The 20,025-nt window shown below is 43.5% G+C and overlaps 3 protein-coding genes across 22 annotated transcripts in view; all 3 read left to right on the top strand.

Annotated features, from left to right (window-relative positions):
- LOC131108577 (receptor-type tyrosine-protein phosphatase mu-like) overlaps positions 1-14,793 on the top strand; it is a 44,852-nt gene extending 30,059 nt beyond the window's left edge. For 2 of the 9 annotated variants that reach the window (XM_058059640.1, XM_058059636.1), the window contains 19 exons: positions 1,136-1,268; positions 3,982-4,097; positions 4,169-4,237; positions 4,546-4,572; positions 6,752-6,942; positions 7,833-7,920; positions 9,337-9,413; positions 9,901-9,937; positions 10,007-10,104; positions 10,484-10,600; positions 10,670-10,824; positions 10,899-11,034; positions 11,113-11,262; positions 11,331-11,504; positions 11,571-11,702; positions 11,765-11,890; positions 12,393-12,556; positions 13,705-13,840; positions 13,908-14,793. In XM_058059640.1, the coding sequence (XP_057915623.1) occupies positions 1,136-1,268; positions 3,982-4,097; positions 4,169-4,237; positions 4,546-4,572; positions 6,752-6,942; positions 7,833-7,920; positions 9,337-9,413; positions 9,901-9,937; positions 10,007-10,104; positions 10,484-10,600; positions 10,670-10,824; positions 10,899-11,034; positions 11,113-11,262; positions 11,331-11,504; positions 11,571-11,702; positions 11,765-11,890; positions 12,393-12,556; positions 13,705-13,840; positions 13,908-13,961 (2,180 nt within the window). In that variant the 3' untranslated portion in view covers positions 13,962-14,793. Of the gene's footprint in view, positions 1-1,135; positions 1,269-3,981; positions 4,098-4,168; positions 4,238-4,545; positions 4,573-6,751; positions 6,943-7,832; positions 7,921-9,336; positions 9,414-9,900; positions 9,938-10,006; positions 10,105-10,483; positions 10,825-10,898; positions 11,035-11,112; positions 11,263-11,330; positions 11,505-11,570; positions 11,703-11,764; positions 11,891-12,392; positions 12,557-13,704; positions 13,841-13,907 lie in introns of all 9 variants that reach the window. The other 7 variants (XM_058059639.1, XM_058059638.1, XM_058059637.1 and 4 more) reach the window with 5 other exon arrangements.
- A 432-nt stretch (positions 14,794-15,225) lies between these two features.
- Positions 15,226-17,187, top strand: xrcc2 (X-ray repair complementing defective repair in Chinese hamster cells 2). The gene is made up of 6 exons (XM_058059724.1): positions 15,226-15,340; positions 15,584-15,665; positions 15,751-15,786; positions 15,846-15,995; positions 16,151-16,427; positions 16,496-17,187. Exons 1-6 carry the CDS (start codon positions 15,320-15,322, stop codon positions 16,800-16,802), a joined length of 873 nt encoding a protein of 290 aa, XP_057915707.1. The 5' UTR covers positions 15,226-15,319; the 3' UTR covers positions 16,803-17,187.
- A 592-nt stretch (positions 17,188-17,779) lies between these two features.
- Positions 17,780-20,025, top strand: part of LOC131108570 (histone-lysine N-methyltransferase 2C-like) — a 35,035-nt gene continuing 32,789 nt past the window's right edge. For 11 of the 12 annotated variants that reach the window (XM_058059618.1, XM_058059615.1, XM_058059613.1 and 8 more), the window contains exons 1-4: positions 17,780-18,188; positions 19,021-19,263; positions 19,328-19,413; positions 19,485-19,998. In XM_058059618.1, coding sequence (XP_057915601.1) covers positions 19,022-19,263; positions 19,328-19,413; positions 19,485-19,998 — 842 coding nt within the window. In that variant the 5' untranslated portion in view covers positions 17,780-18,188; position 19,021. The remainder of the gene's footprint in view (positions 18,189-19,020; positions 19,264-19,327; positions 19,414-19,484; positions 19,999-20,025) is intronic. The other variant, XM_058059609.1, reaches the window with a different exon arrangement.

Raw genomic sequence — 20,025 nt, 5'->3', positions numbered from 1 at the left:
ACACGTGTACACACACACACACACACGCAAATGTGTAAACACACACACACACCTCCCACTCAGTTTGACTGGCTGAAGCCCTGAAGCTTCACTTTTATATACAAACATCTTTTCTCCACTCCGTGTGTGTGTGTGTGTGTGTGTGAGTTAGATGATTAAGTGAAGCAGTCAATAGTCAAGCTGACCTTGAAAGACACAAACAGGAAGTTGAAAACATCTCTTTCTAGAGCACTTTGGACCAAAGTGAGCTGGTTTCTGTGAGTGGCTTTTTCTAAACATTAAACAGTCTTTCGGTTCCGCATTAAAAGTCTGCAAAAGAATAAGATGGCGGCCGTCGTTTGCGGCTGTGTGTTAATTAGGATGCTAATGAGCCAGCAATGTGAGCCAAGTGAGCAGTGGCCCCTAGTGGCCAAGTCAGGTGTTACAGGGGCACGGCTCCTTTTGTTGTGTTCGCTGTCGTCATAACAACTACGGAAAAAAACATACCTGTCTTCTTGTCATTGTCTGATTCCGCCTCTGTCTCCACCCACAACCTGACTGCCGCAATTCTTGGCAACGCATGACTCCGCCTCCATCCCCGCCCACCTTCTGACTCCGCCTCCAACATTCCACCTGTCAATGACAGTCATGTTCTGTGCACATGATTAATTAGCTTAGCAAACATTATATTAATTAACCTTGAGGTCATATTTATTGAATATATTATAGATTAATTTTAATAAACACTAATTTGCAACGTTTCAGGACTCCGCCTCCATCCCGCCCACCTTCTGACTCCGCCTCCAACATTCCACCCGTCAATGACAGTCATGTTCTGTGCACATGATTAATTAGCTTAGCAAATTTGTAATTGTAAACATGATATTAATTAACCTTGAGGTCATATTTATTGAATATATTATAGATTAATTTTAATAACCAATACTAATTTGCACCGTTTCAGGACTCCGCCTCCATCCCCGCCCACCTTCTGACTCCGCCTCCAACATTCCACCTGTCAATGACAGTCATGTTCTGTGCACTTGATTAATTAGCTTAGCAAATTTGCGATTGTAAACATTACATTAATTAATCATATTTATTGAATATATTATAGATTAATTTTAATAACAAATACTAATTTGCAACGTTTCAGGCGCTGCCACCAGGAAGCCCGAACCCGATCAGGAAAAACAATCGGACCACACGGTGAAGATCGCCGGCGCCATGGCGGGCGTCCTGCTCTTCATCATCATCTTCCTCGGAGTTGTCCTGCTCATGAAGAAACGGTAAGAAAACGCGCGCTGTGGGCGGGGCGGGGCTGACAGAGGGGCGGGCACCCCGTTGTTAATGAATCTGTGCCTTGAAGGCTGGCTGTCAATCAATGTCTTGCTAACTAGCTGCTGAGAATGGGAGCGAATGCTTGTATGGAACATGATACACACACACACACACACACACACAGAGTAAGGATGAATCATGGATCAGTAATCACCATTAAACTGTGTGTGGACCCACTTTATTCTTCAACATAAAACACACAGCCCCCCCCCCCCAGGGACGCACACACACATTTTAGCATGCAAAGAAAAGCTTGTGTGTTTGTAGAACGTCAAAGATGAGACAGAATTTAGATGAAAGAGCATTTTACTCTCCCCCTTTTTTGTAGCCTAAAGCAGAATTGCCTCAGGCTAGTATGTGTGTGTGTGTGTGTGTGTGTGTGTGTGTGCATGTGTGTGTATGTATATGTGAGGAGCCTGATCTCAGCAGTGAGCCTCTCACTTGTCTCTAATGAGAGTTTAATGTTGATGGGGCGCGTTTGATTTCCACTCTGGGACCAGGCAGCCGTGCGACTCATTAAAGCAGCGCAACAGGAAGTCACAACTCGTTAGAAGTCGCCTTTAGTTGGAATACGCGGGGTCCACCATCATGAGACCATGACGAGAAGAAAAAAAAAAAAAAAAAAAAAGTTAGGTCAGGTAAAGAAAGAAATAAGAAGAAGGGGTCTCAACTGCCTGGAAAGATCATAATCACAAACCCAGACCCTGACAGCAACCCTTCAGCCAATGAGCTTTTTTAAAGCGTATTTAGCATCACAATCATTGTTGCATGCATGAAACCCTCCGAGCTGCCGTCATGTTGTTTTGGACACAATTGTGTGTGAAAAGGTCTTTTCACCTGAGGGCAATACTGGTGGAAGAACAACAGGAATACAAATGATAATAATAAGCATACAGTATCTCACAAATGTTAGTCCAGCCCTCACTTTTCAGCTACCATTTTATAATAAGGGATAATACAGCAAAAAAAAGATGTATTTTAGAGTAGTCAGTGTACATCCCGAATAGCAGTGAAAATGAGTCAACACACCGCCATTATTTTCTAAATAGCTGGCAAAACAAGTGAGTACACCTCACAATGAACATTCCAAAATTAGAATTCACGTTTGTCCTCAATGAACCGCAGCTTTCTGTTGCCAGCAGCACTCATACAGCCCCAGACCAGGGTGCAACTTTAACTTTTTTTTTAGCATAATTAACTTTAACTTTTTAACTTTTTAATAATTAACTTTAGCATAATTAGCACATGTCAAGCCATACCGACAGAAGCACATTGTGGTATCGTCACAGAGTATGATGTGTCTTTGAATGCAACTCTTCCTGTCCAATAATAACAGGATTAAAGTGTGTATCGAACGTTGTTTTACTATTAAAGAGACCAGTGTTGGGCTAGTGTTTTAGCATTTTTGGACATGTGTACGTTCATTTCTTTTTCTACCGCTTATCCTCACGAGGGCCACGCGGGTGCTGGAGCCTATCCCAGCTGTCTTCTGGCGAGAGGCGGGGTACACCCTGGACTGGTCGCCAGCCAGTCACAAGGCACAAAACTTTAAAGGAGATTTTTTTTTAAATATTCATATTGGTACATGTTTGTATATTTGAGTGTGAAGTTGCTGTATGATGACTTTAGTGACTGTTATATTGTTATATACAATATTTTTATACACTATACTGTTATATACAATCACAGGGCACATATAGACAAACAACCATTCACACTCACATTCATACCTATGGACAATTTGGAGTCGCTAATTAACCTAGCATGTTTTTGGAATGGGGGAGGAAACCGGAGAAAACCCAAGCAAACTCCACACAAAGATGGCCGAGGGTGAAATTGAACCCCGGTCTCTTAGTTATGAGGTCTGCGCGCTAACTACTCGACCGCCGTGCAGCCCTCATACAAATATACGTTCATTTATTCCTAAAATACAGAAGCATATGGCAATTAATCATGATTAATTTGAAAACTGATTAATTTGATTGAAATTTTTAATCATTTGACAACAGAAACATAATCCATGCATTATTATTATTATTTATTAGAGACATTTTTATGTGTCTCCATTACACTGTATGTCTATCAGAGTTGTACACTGACTACTCTAAATTACTTTATATCAAAGTTTACTTAGTAGAGCGTTGCCACTTTGGGATACATATGGTAATTTAAAAAAAAGTGATTTTTTTTTTGTATTAATTTCCACTTATCTGTGCTGGAACTGAAATGTGTTACACCTAAAAAAAAACATTTTATCGAGAAAATGAAGGAAAAGAGGATTTTTACGTGTGACTCAAGCACACAACAAGAAGACATGAGGGGGAGGGGGGCAGCCTCTTGCCTCAGGGAGCGCACACACACACACACACACACACACACAGACAGGTCTTTTCATTTTAAAAGCCGGTTTTCATACTTATTTATATATATGACTTTTACCTCTTACATTTTCAGGTCAGGGTCACAGTCTGTGTGTGTGTGTGTGTGTATGTATGTGTGTGTGTTGCTCAGCAAATCGGACAAATGGCTGTATTTTTATTTGTACACTCGAAATGGAAAAAGATAAAAAAAAAACTACTAGAAGCTTTTAAAGTGAACATGAAGCGGTAGAGATGGATAGATAGATATTTTACATATGTGGTGCTTTTTTTTTCTCAACAGGAAGCTGACAAAGAAAAGGAAGGAAACGCTAAGTTCCAGACAGGAAATGACTCTGATGGTCAACAATTCACAGCACACAATAGTGGACACACACAGTCACACACTGAATGGACACTGTGAGTTGCACGTAAACACACACTTTACCTGATGGTGATGTTTGTTATAATGATAGTGTGTGTGTGCACAGCAGTGTCGTCTGCGTCGTCCTTCACTATGAAGACCAACAGCAGCACCATTCCCAAGTCCTATTATCCAGGTAACAACAGGATTCCCTGGTCATGTGACTGGACACAATGTATAGCGATGTTAGCTAATATTACACTCGCATTTTAACAGCAACATCAAGCTAGGTTAGCCTATTTACTTCAAGATTCAAGCAGTTTAAGATGTGTAGCGAAGCCTGAGGAGGGAGGGTTTTTCCTTTCAAAATGGACTTCCTCTTCTTTGATATACTGTATTTTAATTGTTACTTACTACAATACACCTCCTATCTGTCTCCTCTTTCTACTTCCTGTCTGTCTTCGTTGCGTCTCTCCGTGCTGCATGATGCGACACCGACGCCAGACCCATTTGTGCCGACCGCCATCTTGGGTGAGACTTCTGTTTTGCTTGTCTTCTCTTGTCGGACAGGAAGCAAACACACCTGAACAAACAGGGCACATGAGAAGTGGATAGGTGAGACAGACAGGAAGTAGAAAGGCGAGGCAAACAGGAAATGGGTGGGTGAAATAAGAAGTAGTAGACAGGTGAGACAGACAGGAAGTGGTGGTGTTATGGCTTCCATCCATCCCTGCTTGCTTCTTGTTCGGCTGCTTTTTTGGTTCTTTAGATTGGATTGAAGCCTGCATCGATAAAGATTATTTTTTTGCTGTTTTTTTTTTTTTGTGATATTATATATTTTGGTTCTTTACCCCGTTTTTACTGGAAACCACGGTGGGCGTCACTCCATCCCGCATCTACAACATTCCTGCGTGTTGACGTTGCATCTGTCTGTGACCTCTGACCTCTGCATGGACACAACACGCTCACGTGGACGGGGACCGGGTACGGGGGTCAAACAGCGGGAAAATGAGACGCGAGTCAGTCAGAATTTAACGCTGAAACAGCAGGAAGTGGTATGCTTCATTTGGCCGATTTTAAATAACTAAAAGCTATGATGTGATGCTAACGTCAAAGGCTAACAGATTTAAAAAAAAAAGCTACTGCTAATTAGCAGACAGCGTATAGGCTTCACTTAAAAAGTTATTATAGCCAGGTTAGCTCAGTTAGCTAGTCAGTGTCGCCTATGCCCATGGCTAAAGAACTAGCGCTGCTTCCTGTTGGATTCATGCTAGCTTTGTGTTAGCACTAGCTAGCTTCAGTGCAGGATGACGCTCCAGCTAGACTTGTTGCTTAAACCCTGTCTCCTCTCTCTCTCTTCTTCTTCTCCTCCTCCTCCTCTTTCGTTCTCTGTAAAGTGCCCATTAATGGTAAGTTGATAAATTTGGGGCTGTGGGGTTGGGGGGCTGTCACTTCAGCGCATGGAGCCACGCCCACCACACCCACTGTGACATCACAATGCCTCCCACCTGCCCTCTAATGGCTCACCATTGTTGTTGTTGTCGTCGTCGTCGTCGTTGCTGTTGTCTCATCCGTCACAAGCCGCCACCCCTCCATCTCATTGCCACACCCTGCCCCTTTGCCATGATTGGACGGGTGTTTTTTGGGGCTAGTTTTTTTTTTTTTTTTGATTTGTCAGTCAAAGCAGTGCAGCCAATGAGAGCACAGAAAGAGCTTAGTGACAGGTTTCTGAGTCCTGGATGGCTCAAAGGTCAAAGGTCACAGAGGTTTGTCTGCTTCCAGGACTCTGAACTCTCCTCTTTTCACACTGATGTGCATCGGGACCAGGACTAGATCCACTTCATTTGGTTTCATACCGGATCTGGACTGTAATGGACTTTATTCAGGACTTCAATCAATCAATTTCAGGAATCAATCTAGACTGGATTCGGTACTGAATCCAGATTAGAAGTAATTTGGTTCAGTACTCTGTGTACATGTTAAATTGGAACAAATACAGAAATCTAGATTGGATTCAATACTGAATCTAGATTAGAACTAATTTGGTTCAGTACTCTGTATACATGGTAAAATTGGAACAAATAAAGAAATCTAGATTGGATTCGATACTGAATCTAGATTAGAACTAATTTGGTTCAGTACTCTGTATACATGGTAAAATTGGAACAAATACAGAAATCTAGACTGGATTCGGTACTGAATCCAGATTAGAACTAATTTGGTTCAGTACTCTGTATACATGGTAAAATTAGGAACAAGTACAGAAATCTAGACTGGATTCTGTACTGAATCCAGATTAGAAGTAATTTGGTTCAGTACTCTGTATACATGGTAAAATTGGAACAAATACAGAAATCTGGACTGGATTCGGTACTGAATCCAGATTAGAAGTAATTTGGTTCAGTACTCTGTATACATGGTAAAATTGGAACAAATACAGAAATCTAGACTGGATTCGGTACTGAATCCAGATTAGAAGTAATTTGGTTCAGTACTCTGTATACATGGTACAATTGGAACAAATCCAGATTATTGTCAGCAGTGTGAAAAGAGTGCATGGCCATCATCTGCTCTGCAGTCATGTGACCAGATATCATGTCTTAATATTTGTCTGTGATGTGGTCATGTGTCTTACGTCCGTCCACAAAAATCAAGTCTCGGGGCGGCCGTTTGTCACGTTGACGTTGCGCTCCTCCTTGTCCTCCTGCAGACGACAGCCACACCATGACCAGCGAGACCAGCAGCCTGGTCCAGAACCACTTCAAGCAACGCGACCCGGACCGCGAGCCGCCGCCCTACCACACGGCACAGCTGCACCCCGCCATACGGGTCGCCGACCTTCTGCAGCATATCACGCAAATGAAATGCGCTGAGGGTTACGGCTTTAAGGAGGAGTATGAGGTGAGTGTGTGTGTGTGTGTGTGTGTGTGTGAGGCAGAGTGTGTGCAGCTTCTCCCTTAGGGCTCATCCATTATACATACACACACACACACACACACACACAAAGTATTTTCACCCTCCATTTGCAGAGACTTGGTGGCAACTTCTGTGTACAATCATCCCAGTGTGTTTCTATGTACCCTAATAGTAATGATGATTATTATTATTGTTGTCATGTTTATTATTAACATTATATTTTTGACTATTGACGGCTAAGAGGTGGTACTAATATTAATAGTAATGACTAATAACAAGCTGCTGGCTGTCACCGATGACTCTTAACCCCCCACATCTCCCGCTTCTCCTTTTATTATTTATAATCTGATGGGACAGCTTAACGAGGTAAGAGTGTTAACATGCTAGATTACATTCGCTCATCGTCATGTCACAGTCATCCCCTCTGCGTTCCCTCCCTAGCATGTCAAGTAGCGTAAGACGCCATTCTGTCACACGGCCTGTAACTGCGCCTCCTACAGTTTGATGGACAACATTTATAAGTAGCCAAGAGGTGGGGTTACAAGCTGGAGGCACGTAGCATTAGCATGTTACACACACACACACACACACATTCAGACGCATGGCTGCAAATGACTAGTAGGAAATGGGAAACAAAAGGAGGAAAAAGAAAAAGAATAACAGGAAGTAGAACATTTTTCATGAAGCTTCTGGTTCATTTCAGCATTCCCTCGCTATAACAATACATGTATTGTTTTTCTTTTTTTTACCGACGCCACCCATGCCGCCCATACATCCCATAATTCCATTCTGGTTGTCACACTCCACCATAGACAGTTAGATAGATAGATGTGGTCTAGCAAGGCTGATGTAATTGTTGTATATGTGTGCTCAAGAGTTTCTTCGAGGGTCAGTCGGCTCCGTGGGACTCGGCCAAAAAAGACGAGAACCGAATGAAGAATCGCTATGGCAACATCATCGCCTGTACGTACACAAAACAGACATCGGCTCATCCTGACCAAACACAAGAGAACACAAGAATTAATTTTCATCAGACTTCAATTAGTCCTGACTAGATGAGTTAGTTATAATGAGACACCGGTTAGCGCTGCGGAGACGCATATTTGTTGTGACTTGATACCATTTAGTCCTAATCATACAGACGTTAGTCCTGACTAGATGTTTTTTGGGTCTGATCAGAACAGTTAGACTACAAATGAGTTAGTCTTGACTAGACTAGACCAGTCAAGTCAACACCATTTACTACTGACCAGACTGGTCCTGATTAGGAAAGCGTTACAAAAGTACAGGTAAGATAAGAGTTAGTCCTGACTAGACATGGGTTAGTCCTGACTACAAATCAGTCAGCCATGACTACACATTAGTTACTACTCAACAAGAGTTAGTACTGGTGAGACAGCAGTCATTCCTTAATACAAATGAGCGAGCTACTTCTATTCAGTTATGCTTGGCTAGACTAGACATGAGTTAGTCCTGACTACAAATGAGTTAGCCATGACTACACATTAGGTACTACTCAACAAGAGTTAGTAATAGTGAGACAGTAGTCAGTCCTGAATACAAATGAGTGAGCTACTTCTAATCAGTAATGCCTGACTAGACATGAGTTAGTCCTGACTAAAAATGAGTTAGCCATGACTACACATTAGTTTCTACTCAACAAGAGTTAGTACTGATGAGACAGCAGTCATTCCTGAATACAAATGAGCGAGCTACTTCTATTCTGTAATGCCTGACTAGACACGAGTTAGTCCTGACTAAAAATTAGTTTGCCATGACTACACATTAGGTACTACTCAACAAGAGTTAGTACTGAATACAAACAAGTGAGCAATCTCTAATCAGATATGTCTGACGAGACGTGAGTTAGTCCTGACTACAAAAGAGTTAGCCATGACTACACATTAGGTACTACTCAACAAGAGTTAGTACTGAAGACAAACAAGTGAGCAATCTCTAATAAGTTATGCCTGACAAGACATGAGTTAGTCCTGACTACAAATGAGTTAGCCATGACTACACATCAGGTTCTCGGACTATTACTTAGTCCTGATTAGACACCAGTTAGTGCTGACTATGTGCATTAACAAGAGTTGGTACTGATGAGCCAAGAGTCAGTCTTGAAATCAAACGACTTAGTTACTAGCAACCAGTTGCAGTATTTCTGACTGGACGTGAGTCAGATCAGTTTAATTGTACTAGATGTAAGTACTGACGAGACAAGACTACAAATGAATTAGTCCTGATTAGACACCAGTTAGACGCAAGCTCCTGACTACACAAAATAGTACTCATGAGAAAATAGTTATTCGTCCTGACTACACATGTTTTTGTATCAAGTCCTCGTACTAAGAGTATTACTGTGACTTGTACACGTAGACGACCACTCCCGCGTGCGTCTGCAGCCTCAAGATGGAGAGAACGGCTCTGACTACATCAATGCCAACTACGTCGACGTGAGTAACCACACTCTGACCTCATCACTTCTGAGACGCTTCCGACCTTGGAAATTTGGAGAAGTGAACGCTGAAGATCAATTCATGTGAACGCAACATGACTAAGTACAACTTCAACGCTTCAAGGGCGCCAACTTTGCAAACACCAGACAAACGGATGCCGCTAGGTGGCATTTCAATGTTGGCTCCAAGCCATTCAGCACACAAACACACACACACACTCAATAGTTTCTTGCCTTTAAAGGTCAATGCAAAACATGGCGGCCCTCTCTGTTTCCATAGCAACAGTGGTCATCATAGATGTAAGCGGCATTGACTGAGTAAACAAACTTACTCAACACACACAGCGCTTGTTGAGTCAATTTACTTTTAACGATGTTTACACCCACACCGCCTCGGTTCTAACCGTGACGTCATATTGACAGCTGTTCGTCAAGCCAAAATGTCTCCAAATTAACATTTGCTTGTTTTTTTTTTTTTTTGTCAGGGATACCACCGACCCAATCACTACATCGCCACTCAAGGTGAGGAGCACCACATTTCCACTTTACACAAGTCCCGACATGACACATGTGTGTTTGTTTTTGTTTTAGGTCCCATGCAGGAGACCATGTATGACTTCTGGCGAATGGTGTGGCAGGAGAATACGGCCGCCATCGTCATGGTAACCAACCTGGTGGAGGTGGGGCGGGTGAGTAAACGCGTCGTGGGACTCCATTTCCCAGTGTGCATCTGTCATGTCTGCTGAACAGTTCTAGAACACTTCTCCCTTCTGACACATCAACTCAAAGTGAAACCAAATTTGAACACCATTACCCACAATGCACCAGGGATCCGTCGGCACTCTACAGGAGAGCAGCAAGAGGGGGAATTGTGGGATATTCTAGGCTGATTACCCCCACTCCCTTCTCCTCAATTTGGTTGCCGAGGCGACAGAGTGATTAGCACAGCAGTAATTAGTTGTTAATGAGCAAAGGGGGAGTCTAATGAGATTTTAATACATCAGCTGCTTATGTTTATGTTTTGCGTTGATGATTCAAACGGATGATTCAATTCGCCGTCATGTGCAGGTGAAGTGTTGCAAGTACTGGCCCGACGACACCGAGATTTACGGCGACACCAAAGTGACGCTCATCGAAACCCAGCTGCTGTCCGAATATGTCATTCGCACCTTCGCTGTGGAGAAGGTAACGCTAATTAAACCGCTTATGGGGGTGTGGTTTAAACAAATCGCTTATAAAGACTTTTTCGCTCAGAGGGGCGTCGCCGAGATCCGAGAGATCCGTCAGTTCCACTTCACCGGCTGGCCCGATCACGGCGTTCCTCTTCACGCCACCGGTTTGCTCGGATTCATTCGTCGCGTCAAAGCCAAGACTCCGCCCACTGCCGGGCCCACTGTGGTGCACTGCAGGTTAGCTAATCATAATCATAATTATTATTATGGTGTGGATGGAGAACTCCGTCTAAAACCGGGGTGTGTGTTAGTGCGGGGGCGGGACGCACAGGTTGTTTCATCGTGATTGACATCATGCTGGATATGGCGGAGCGAGAGGGCGTGGTGGACATTTACAACTGCGTACGAGAGCTGCGAGCGCGAAGGGTTAATATGGTTCAGACTGAGGTATGTACGTGCAGCCATTTTAGCAACATTTGATTATGTTGGGGGGGTAAAAATTAAAAAAAAAATTTGCATCATCAGGAACAGTATGTCTTCATCCATGACGCCATCTTGGAGGCGTGTCTCTGCGGCGACACATCCATCCCGGCCAATCAGCTTCGCTCTGTTTACTACGACATGAACCGACTGGACCCTCAGACTAACTCCAGCCCCATCAAAGAGGAGTTCAGGGTAAGTCATGTGATCATACACACATGTACGCCAACATATTAACACGATTTTTTTTTTAATGTGTCAAGACTCTCAACATGGTGACGCCGACGCTTCGCGTGGAAGACTGCAGCATCGCTTTGTTGCCGCGCAACCACGACAAGAACCGTTGCATGGACGTTTTACCGCCGGATCGCTGCCTGCCGTTTCTCATCACGATGGACGGGGAGAGCTCCAACTACATCAACGCCGCCCTCATGGATGTACGTCACTTGATTTCACTTCCTGTCTAAACGCATCAGCTGCTTAATCATGTGGTCTCCTCATAGAGCTACAAGCAGCCGTCCGCTTTCATCGTTACCCAGCATCCTTTGCCCAACACTGTCAAGGACTTCTGGCGACTGGTCCTGGACTACCACTGCACTGCTATCGTCATGCTCAATGACGTCGACCCAGCACAGGTCAGCACACACACACACGTTAATAATTAATAACCATAATAACAAAAATATGCGTCCTCCAGCTGTGTCCTCAGTACTGGCCCGAAAATGGCGTCCACCGACTGGGCTCGTTACAGGTGGAGTTTGTATCAGCTGACCTGGAGGAGGACGTCATCAGCCGCATCTTCAGAATCTACAACAACGCCAGGGTGTGTTGCGTTCTCGAACACGATGACCTTTTAACCTTGTTTCCTGGGCTACACCGAGTACTTTTGTGTGTCACATATTCGTATTTTCATTTTGACCCATTTCCATTTCCACTTCCTGGGGGTGCGTTTGATTTTTCTATGTAAAGACAGTAAATTTAGATCAGACTGATGTGTTTGATTTCTACCTCCGAACATCCCTGACTGTGGTGTGTTTGATTAGTGTCTCGCCTCCTGCTGGTGTCTCGTAATGTTTGTGGGGCGTCAAATCCAAACGCCCCCCCCTTTTTTTGATACACCCCCACATTGTAGGGAACATTCTGTATGTTTTGATTCAAACATCACCAAGAAATCTTCATCTCCATCTTCGCTTTCCTCCTCCTTAATTAGCTCTCTTGCCTCATCCTCCTGCCTTGCACACTGTGTCAGTTTCTGGGAGCGTTTCATTTTAACACCCTGACTGACAGCCTCTCCACTCCCCCCTCCCCACGGTAAATCTCCCCAGCCACAGGACGGGTACCGCATGGTCCAACAGTTCCAGTTCCTGGGTTGGCCCATGTACCGCGACACGCCTGTCAACAAGCGCTCCTTTCTCAAGCTGCTCCACCTGGTGGACAAATGGCAGGACGACTACGATGGCGGCGACGGGCGCACCCTCGTGCACTGCCTGTATGTACACAATACTACTCATATTACTAAAACTAACTCATTTGTTTACTTCACAACCGTGGGATAAGTCTATAAGTTCAATTTTGTCGCATATTCCTAAAAACATCAGAGCGATATAGAGGATCTTTGACCAGCATTTATTGTCAATAGGACCTTAAACCCTTAAAAGCATCACTCTTGTCATATGAGGGATGTTAGACCAGCAAAGTGTTCCTGTCATATTGAGGATCTTTGACTAATATCACCACATTGCTTCAGGTTGTTATATATTATAATATATTATATTAGCCATTCAAATCCATCCCCCTGGTGCTTAGCTAAAAATGTGGCCCCCAGAACGATTTAGTTGAATATCCCTGTGCGGCATAAACATGTTTTTTTTCAGTGATATGTCTCCCTCTGGTGGTGACAGCTGGAACATTCATTCATTCATTTTCTATGGCTTGTCCTAACGAGGGTCTCAGGGGCTGCTGGAGCCTATCCCAGCTGTCTTCCGGTGATAAGTGGGGTACACCCCGGCCAGCCAATCACAGGGCACATATAGACAACCATATAGACAACAACAACCATTCACACTCACATTCATACCTATGGACAATTTGGAGTCGCTAATTAACCTAGCATGTTTTTGAAATGTGGGAGGAAACCGCAATTGTATTTTTATTTATATTTTTATTTTTATTTTATTTTTATTTTTATTTTTATTTTTATTTTTATTTTTATTTTTATTTTTATTTTTATTTTTATTTTCTACTGCTTATCCTCACAAGGGTCGCGAAGGGTGCTGGAGCCTATCCCAGCTGTCTTCGGGCGAGAGGCGGGGTACACCCTGGACTGGTGGCCAGCCAATCACAGGGCACATATAGACAAACAACCATTCACACTCACATTCATACCTATGGACAGTTTGGAGTCAACAATTAGCATGTTAGCAACCTAGCATGTTTTTGGAATGTGGGAGGACACCGGAGTACCTGGAGAAAACCCACGCATGAACGGGGAGAACATGCAAACTCCACACAGAGATGGCCGAGGCTGGAATTAAACTCGGGTTTTCTAGCTGTGAGGCCTGCGCGCTAACCACTCATCCACCGGCTGGAACATTTCCCTTGATATTTTGTCTTTCCTCCTCCTTCCCTTCCCGTCAGGAATGGCGGTGGCCGCAGTGGTGTGTTCTGCAGCGTCAACATTGTGTGCGAGATGTTACGACAACAACGTTGTGTTGATGTTTTCCATGCAGTTAAAACACTAAGGAACAACAAACCCAACATGGTGGACCTCCTGGTAAGACATCTACTGTACTATATCAGGTCAAAGATGATTCCATCATTAATGTTTATTATGTTTACAGGAACAATACAAGTTTTGTTACGAAGTCGCTCTGGAGTATTTGGCCTCCGCTTAAGCCACGACGCAGCTTCATCCTCCCTAACCTCATCAAGATGAGGCGCACCACTACTGACGATGACAAAGGAGGAAATGGAGGACTATGGTTTTGCACTGTCTTGGTTGACCAACTGCAAGCATGGACACACACACACATATCCACACACACACACATATACATTCAGTGTGTGTCATTTCTGTCTTTGTTGTGTTTTATGCTGACGCATCCTCGTGGGTTTGCATTTTCACATCCGAGTGGAGCATTCATGCAAACTTCCTGACTTTCCCAAAGTCCTTCCCTGTTTGTCCGAATGATGTAAATGTTCTCAGCACTCATGATGAGAAAGAAAAGTGAAGTTATTCATTCATATGTGCATTAAAGCAACATGTGGTGCGATCAAGATGGCACTTGGACGTGACAGGGCGAGGTCTTTCTGTTGTCCTGACGACACAATGTGTCAAATAAGACAACACTTTTTTTTTGTTTTTTTTTATAGTTAAAAAAAATGCCAAAAGTTGTCCATGTATGAATTTATTGATGTCAAATTTTGGGGGGCAAAGGCAGAGAGATGATATTGTCCTCTGAAAGAAGACCATTGAACGATGTTCATTTTGTACATAGAAATGCAGCAAGCACACTATTTATTATTCCTGGTCAATGTTGTCGTTCTTATGAAGCATGCGGAGATAAGGGTGGCATCCTGTGACGATCTCAGTGAGAGTTGTGGCGTGATGTCGCCATGACACGGCAGCAAGTCTCTGGTGCCAATTTGAAATGTATTTATTTTGAAAACTTGTATTTGTGTTGTTTGATCTATAACTACCACAAATAAAAATGAACAAACAATGTGTGTGTGTGTGTGCGTGTGAGTCTTTTTCCACTACAAACAATTTAAGCGAAAAAATATCTGAAATTAAGCAGAATCAAAACATTTCATTTGTTTTGTTGACTTACATCAATTTAATGCTACATATTAAGACAAGCAAATTGACATAGCAAATGTTTTGTAATTAAATATATTTTTTATATAAAAATGATCACATTTGACCTTGATTGTTACTTAGATTCCCAGTAAATTCTGTTTTTTTGTTGGTTTTTTTACACTTGGCGCGGTCCCTTGGATGCGTATTGTCCTCCAAGCCGCTGGGGGGCGCTAGACCTCAAACAAACACGCAATCTTATCAGTTATGACGCTTGTGAAATGTCATAATTTTACTTAATTAAAGTTAAAATAAGAGTTAAGACAGTCGGGAACGTTTGGATGTCGGTCACGCTGTCAAAAAACAAATAAAACTAGCGTTTCTACTGCGACAACAGCCTGTTCTGTCGGAAAGAGGAGAAGTAGAAGAAGAACCCGGAAGTGACGCTATGCTAACATGAGTGAAAGTGGCGCTCAGGTGAGATATTAAAGATTTTTCTTCATGTTTAAGTAGTGTAACATGTTAATGACTAGAGAGACGTAAACTTTCACTTTTTACTTTTACAACTTTTACAGTGTCAAACGCGAACGTATATTTTTCAGTGACTCGTGTTGCTACAGTAGTATAGTGTGTGTGTTTACACAATGTTGAAATGGGTATCGTCTATATCCTGGATAGGATGCGGGGGCCATCTATAAACAGTACATGTGTTCTCTTCAGCTGTTCGCTCGTTTGGATGGTCGCCGCAGCGTACGTGATATCGAATCTCGTCTTTTCCCAGATGATGGAGGCCCCGGGCCAGGTGAGTGACCACACCCCCTTGGAATTTAATTTAATTTAATTTAATTGAACGCTAACAGATGACGTCACGTGTGTGTTTTCCTCAGGTGATGTGGTGGAGCTCTTTGGGTCGGAGGGAACAGGTGAGTTCAAATCAATGATGAAGCAATGATAATTATATGAATAGCCATGCGTGTCACAGGTAAGACGGAGCTGCTCTACCACTTCCTGTGTCGATGTGTGCTTCCTGTGGCTGCTGGCGGTCTGGAGGTAGAAGTCGCCTTCATTGATGCTGACTACAGCCTGGACATGTTACGAGTGGTTAGCATCCTGGACAGCAGGTTGAGCGCTGGTACGTGCACATATTAAATATAATATAAATATATTTAAAAAATAATACACAAAGTGACAAAATTTATAATTCATAGAAAATAATTTAGAATTAGTCACATGCTTCATAATGAAAAAAAATGTTATTGTCATAAATATTTCTTCACTCATGTCCAGCATCTTCTTCTGGCTCGCCGCCGCCGTCATCACATGACGCCACAGTGCGCTCATGTCTGTCCCGCCTTCTGGTGATGCACTGCTCCTCCTCCTCCCAGCTCCTCCTGACCCTCCATTCCTTGGAGACGTGGTTGGCATCAAGGACAGGATTAGCTATCCTCCTCATTGACAGCATCTCTGCATTTTATTGGATGGACCGCTGTGAGGGCGGGCCCAGCGTCAGCAAACAGGAAGAGAAGCTAAGCAGGTGTTCGCAGCTTCTGTCTCGTCTGCTCAGGTGGGCCTTGCCTCGCTTGACCGTCTCATCGGTTACTCCCTCCTCTTATCTGGCTCTGTTCTTCTCAGAGATTACAGAATCAGCGCGTTCGCTTCCTGCCACGCCAACAGGAAGTGCTGCAGTGGATCCTCCTCCTCAGAACCTGAACAACCGTACCTGTGTCGCCCGTGGCAACGCCTAGTAACACACCGCATGCTGTGCTCAAAGCAGAAGGTTGCTCCAGAGGGTGGGGAGGAGAACAAGACAAGTCAGCGGTTCACCGTGCGCTGCACCACCACCACCTCCTCGTCCTCCTCCTCCTCTCCCTCCACTAAGGCTAAATCTTACAGAACCTGCTCCTTTCGTGTGACTGATGGCGGTGTGCATTTTATATGATGCTCCTCCTCATCTCCATGTTGATATGAGAGGCCATTATTTGTCTATAACGGTTTATTCTTCTTCTTCAACTACAACAATTTCTGTCTTTTATTTGGATTTACTGATTTTTGTGCAAAGTTTGAGAAAAATTGAATTATTGTATTAAGTTCTGTATTTTCAAGAACAAAAAATTAATCAGAAAAATGTTGCATAATTGTTAATTCTTAATTGCACATTTTCTACAAAGTGACCGTTTGTTTTAAAAGTTAAAATTTGTGATTTTTTTAACTAAATTTAAAAGCCATAAAGTTGCACAGATAAAACTTTTGTTCGAATATAAAGGTCTATTGTTTACAATTTTTTTTTATGTAAAGAAAAACAAATCTATATTTTTGGGGGGAAAATGTTTTTTAAGAAATAAAATTTAAGAAAAAAAAATTCAACACAGTGTCCTAATATGTAATATTATGTGGTGTAATTTTTTTTATTTACATTTATAAGAACAAAAATTATTTTTTAAAGAAAAAAAATCTATTACAAGGGCCATAACATATCAGAATAAATATTTGGGAGGAAAATGCCTATTTTTTTTTGGGGGGGGGTAAAAAAAAACATTACTAAGATTATTTTTTTTGTTTTGTGGAGAAAATGTTGTAAAATTATGACGTTAAAGTAGACTTTTAATAAGATAAGTGCAATTCTGAATTCCCTCACACGCTTCATGCATCCAATGGCTGTCTCGCTCCATAGCTGGCATAATATTATGTAACAACATCCTCTTTATTGCTCACTTTCTTATAAAAATATGACTTTGTTGTCGTTGTATAAATATTAATGTTCAGCGTGGTAAGTACGCAAGTTATTTTCTCCATATTTTGTGACTTTCTAATAATAGTCCAATCCACATTTTAGAAAATCCATTCCGGAATTTGGAGGTCTGATGACACAAACCGAATCACCAGAAGAGCCTGGAGCAGATCCATGCGCGGGGTCAGATGCACTTTGACACAACACAAACACCCACACCAACAACCACCCGCATCGGTGCAACATTAGAATTCTCAACAACTCAACATCTATTCAACATCGAACAGAAAACCAAAGGATGTGAGGTCTTAAAAACCACGCTTTCCATGTTGACTTGGACCTACTTCTCCTGCTGGAGCTGACAGGCGGTGCTTCGGTCGCTCAAACATGGCCTCCATGATGGAGCCTCCGCTGCAACTTTAATTTTCGCCAAATTTCACGGCAAAAGCGTGTTTTTTATTTTTGGCTCCGTAAGTGTGATTCCAGCACACTAAAGAGACAAATGGTTGCTTTTGGAGAAGTTCGCCGTTGGATGTAAACGGATCGGTTTGATTTGGCAGGAAAGCTGGAGAGGAAAAGGAGAATTGCATCAAATCAGTAAGGAGCTTTCTTATTCGCTTATCTCTTTGATCAACCATTTAATCTTCACTTTTCCCCTCCACGTTTCGATGCTTTTATTAACGCCTGCTCGCCGTCGGCTTACAACTGGCAGCTTTTTAGCGGGTTGTTTGTGTTAGCTAGCCATGCTAACGTTAGCTCTTGCTAACAGAGAAGTGATCAGTCAACTGGGCGGTGCGACGGAGCTAAAGGCTAATGCTAACGGTTGTGTTTACACCTTTTTAGCGGAATCATAGGGCTTCGTAACGTCACTTAGCAACTAGTCACCCGACAAAAATGCTAAATCCGGGATCCGGTCTGCAATTTGGCACACAATTTTGTGTGTTTACACGCAAGACGAACCGAATCAACATGAGCTCGCCAACATCTGCTCACTACCCTCGCCTCCCGAATGTTATTCTTTCATATTTTACTAAATAGTTTCGCAGTTTTTTCACAAAAAGTCACATCTTTCGTCATAATGTTATTAACAATAATGACAGACGTTTGCTAACAAACAAACACAAACCGGTATCAACATGGGTTAATATACAAAGTGAGGCAATGTCAAGAGTATTTAAACCATTAAAAGCTTCAGAATGAAGTAATAAGGGGAAAGAGTGATTGTTAAATTAAGCAAAAAAGGCAAAATTACACTAAAATGTATTTAAAGTAATATTAAAATATAGGAGAATTAGCATAATTTCAATATAAGTGGGCTTGTGTTTGCATGGGTGAACATAACCAGGAAGTGATGTCATCAAGCAGGGAACACAACAGTTAAGAACTTCATAGATATGGCTTTTATAAAAAAAAAATTGTGATTACCCAGAATGCCCTCAGAGGCCCAGGAGCCTCGGGACAGAGGGCCGCCCCCTCCTGTCACTCGGGCTGGACGCAGCGCTCAGTTGGCCAAAGCAGCAGCAGCAGCAGCCGCCGCCGCCGCCGCTGCGGCTAGCGAGAGGCGACCTCGCGGACGACCTCGAAAAGATGGGGTAGTTGGGCGCGCCGCACCTCCAGCCCCTCCCCCTGCTCCGCCGCCACCCCCTCCTCCGCCTCCCAAATCAAGGAAGAAGTAAGTGATGACAGAATATGTAATATTTCGCAATCGCACAAACTGACCCAGACATTTTGTCCAGGGGGAGGAGCCGAGGCCAAGCCCAAGTGGAGGATGAAGAAAGCATGGATGCGACGGAGAAGAGGTCTCCTCCAGACAAGAAGACAGGTGAGAACGATGATGTCATCAGATGCCCACACATCCACACGGAACCTTCGCCAAACGTTTCTGCTCCACAGAAGACAAGGAGGTGACGTCTGGACGCCGTCGCTCCACCTCCAGGAGAAGAACCAACACAAACCAGGACTCTGAGCCTGCCCCCATTCACCCGGACCCCCCTGCAGCTCCAGAGCCAGCTCCGAGTGACGAGGAGGACCAGAACCCCCCTGTCCCCTTGGAAGTGCCCTCAGTATCTACCGTGGAGGAGGAAAAACCTCAACTTAATCCAGCTACTCCACCCCCGCCTCTGGATATCTCTATTCACAGTCCAAAACCAGGTCCCGATCCAGTAGAAGAGGAGCGGCCCGGCCCTACTCCCATGGAGGGGGATCGCGGTCCTGTTCCTATGGAGCCTGAGGCGGGCGGGGCTAACTCAACAGGGCGAAGTCCCACCCTGAGTTTGGTCTCCAGCCCTGCGGCCTCGCCCTGCCTCCGTCTCGAGGATGAGGATTCGCTCTCCCCGCTCTTCCAGCGATCCATGTCGGACGACTCTGGGGCCTCCCCCACCCCAAGTTTGGGACACACCAAAAAACGGTCAGTGTTTACACAAATATCTATTAC

The sequence above is a fragment of the Doryrhamphus excisus genome, chromosome 21 (genome assembly GCF_030265055.1).
Source record: "Doryrhamphus excisus isolate RoL2022-K1 chromosome 21, RoL_Dexc_1.0, whole genome shotgun sequence".
Lineage (NCBI taxonomy): Eukaryota > Metazoa > Chordata > Actinopteri > Syngnathiformes > Syngnathidae > Doryrhamphus > Doryrhamphus excisus.
This window is presented reverse-complemented; position numbering and strand designations above follow the sequence as displayed.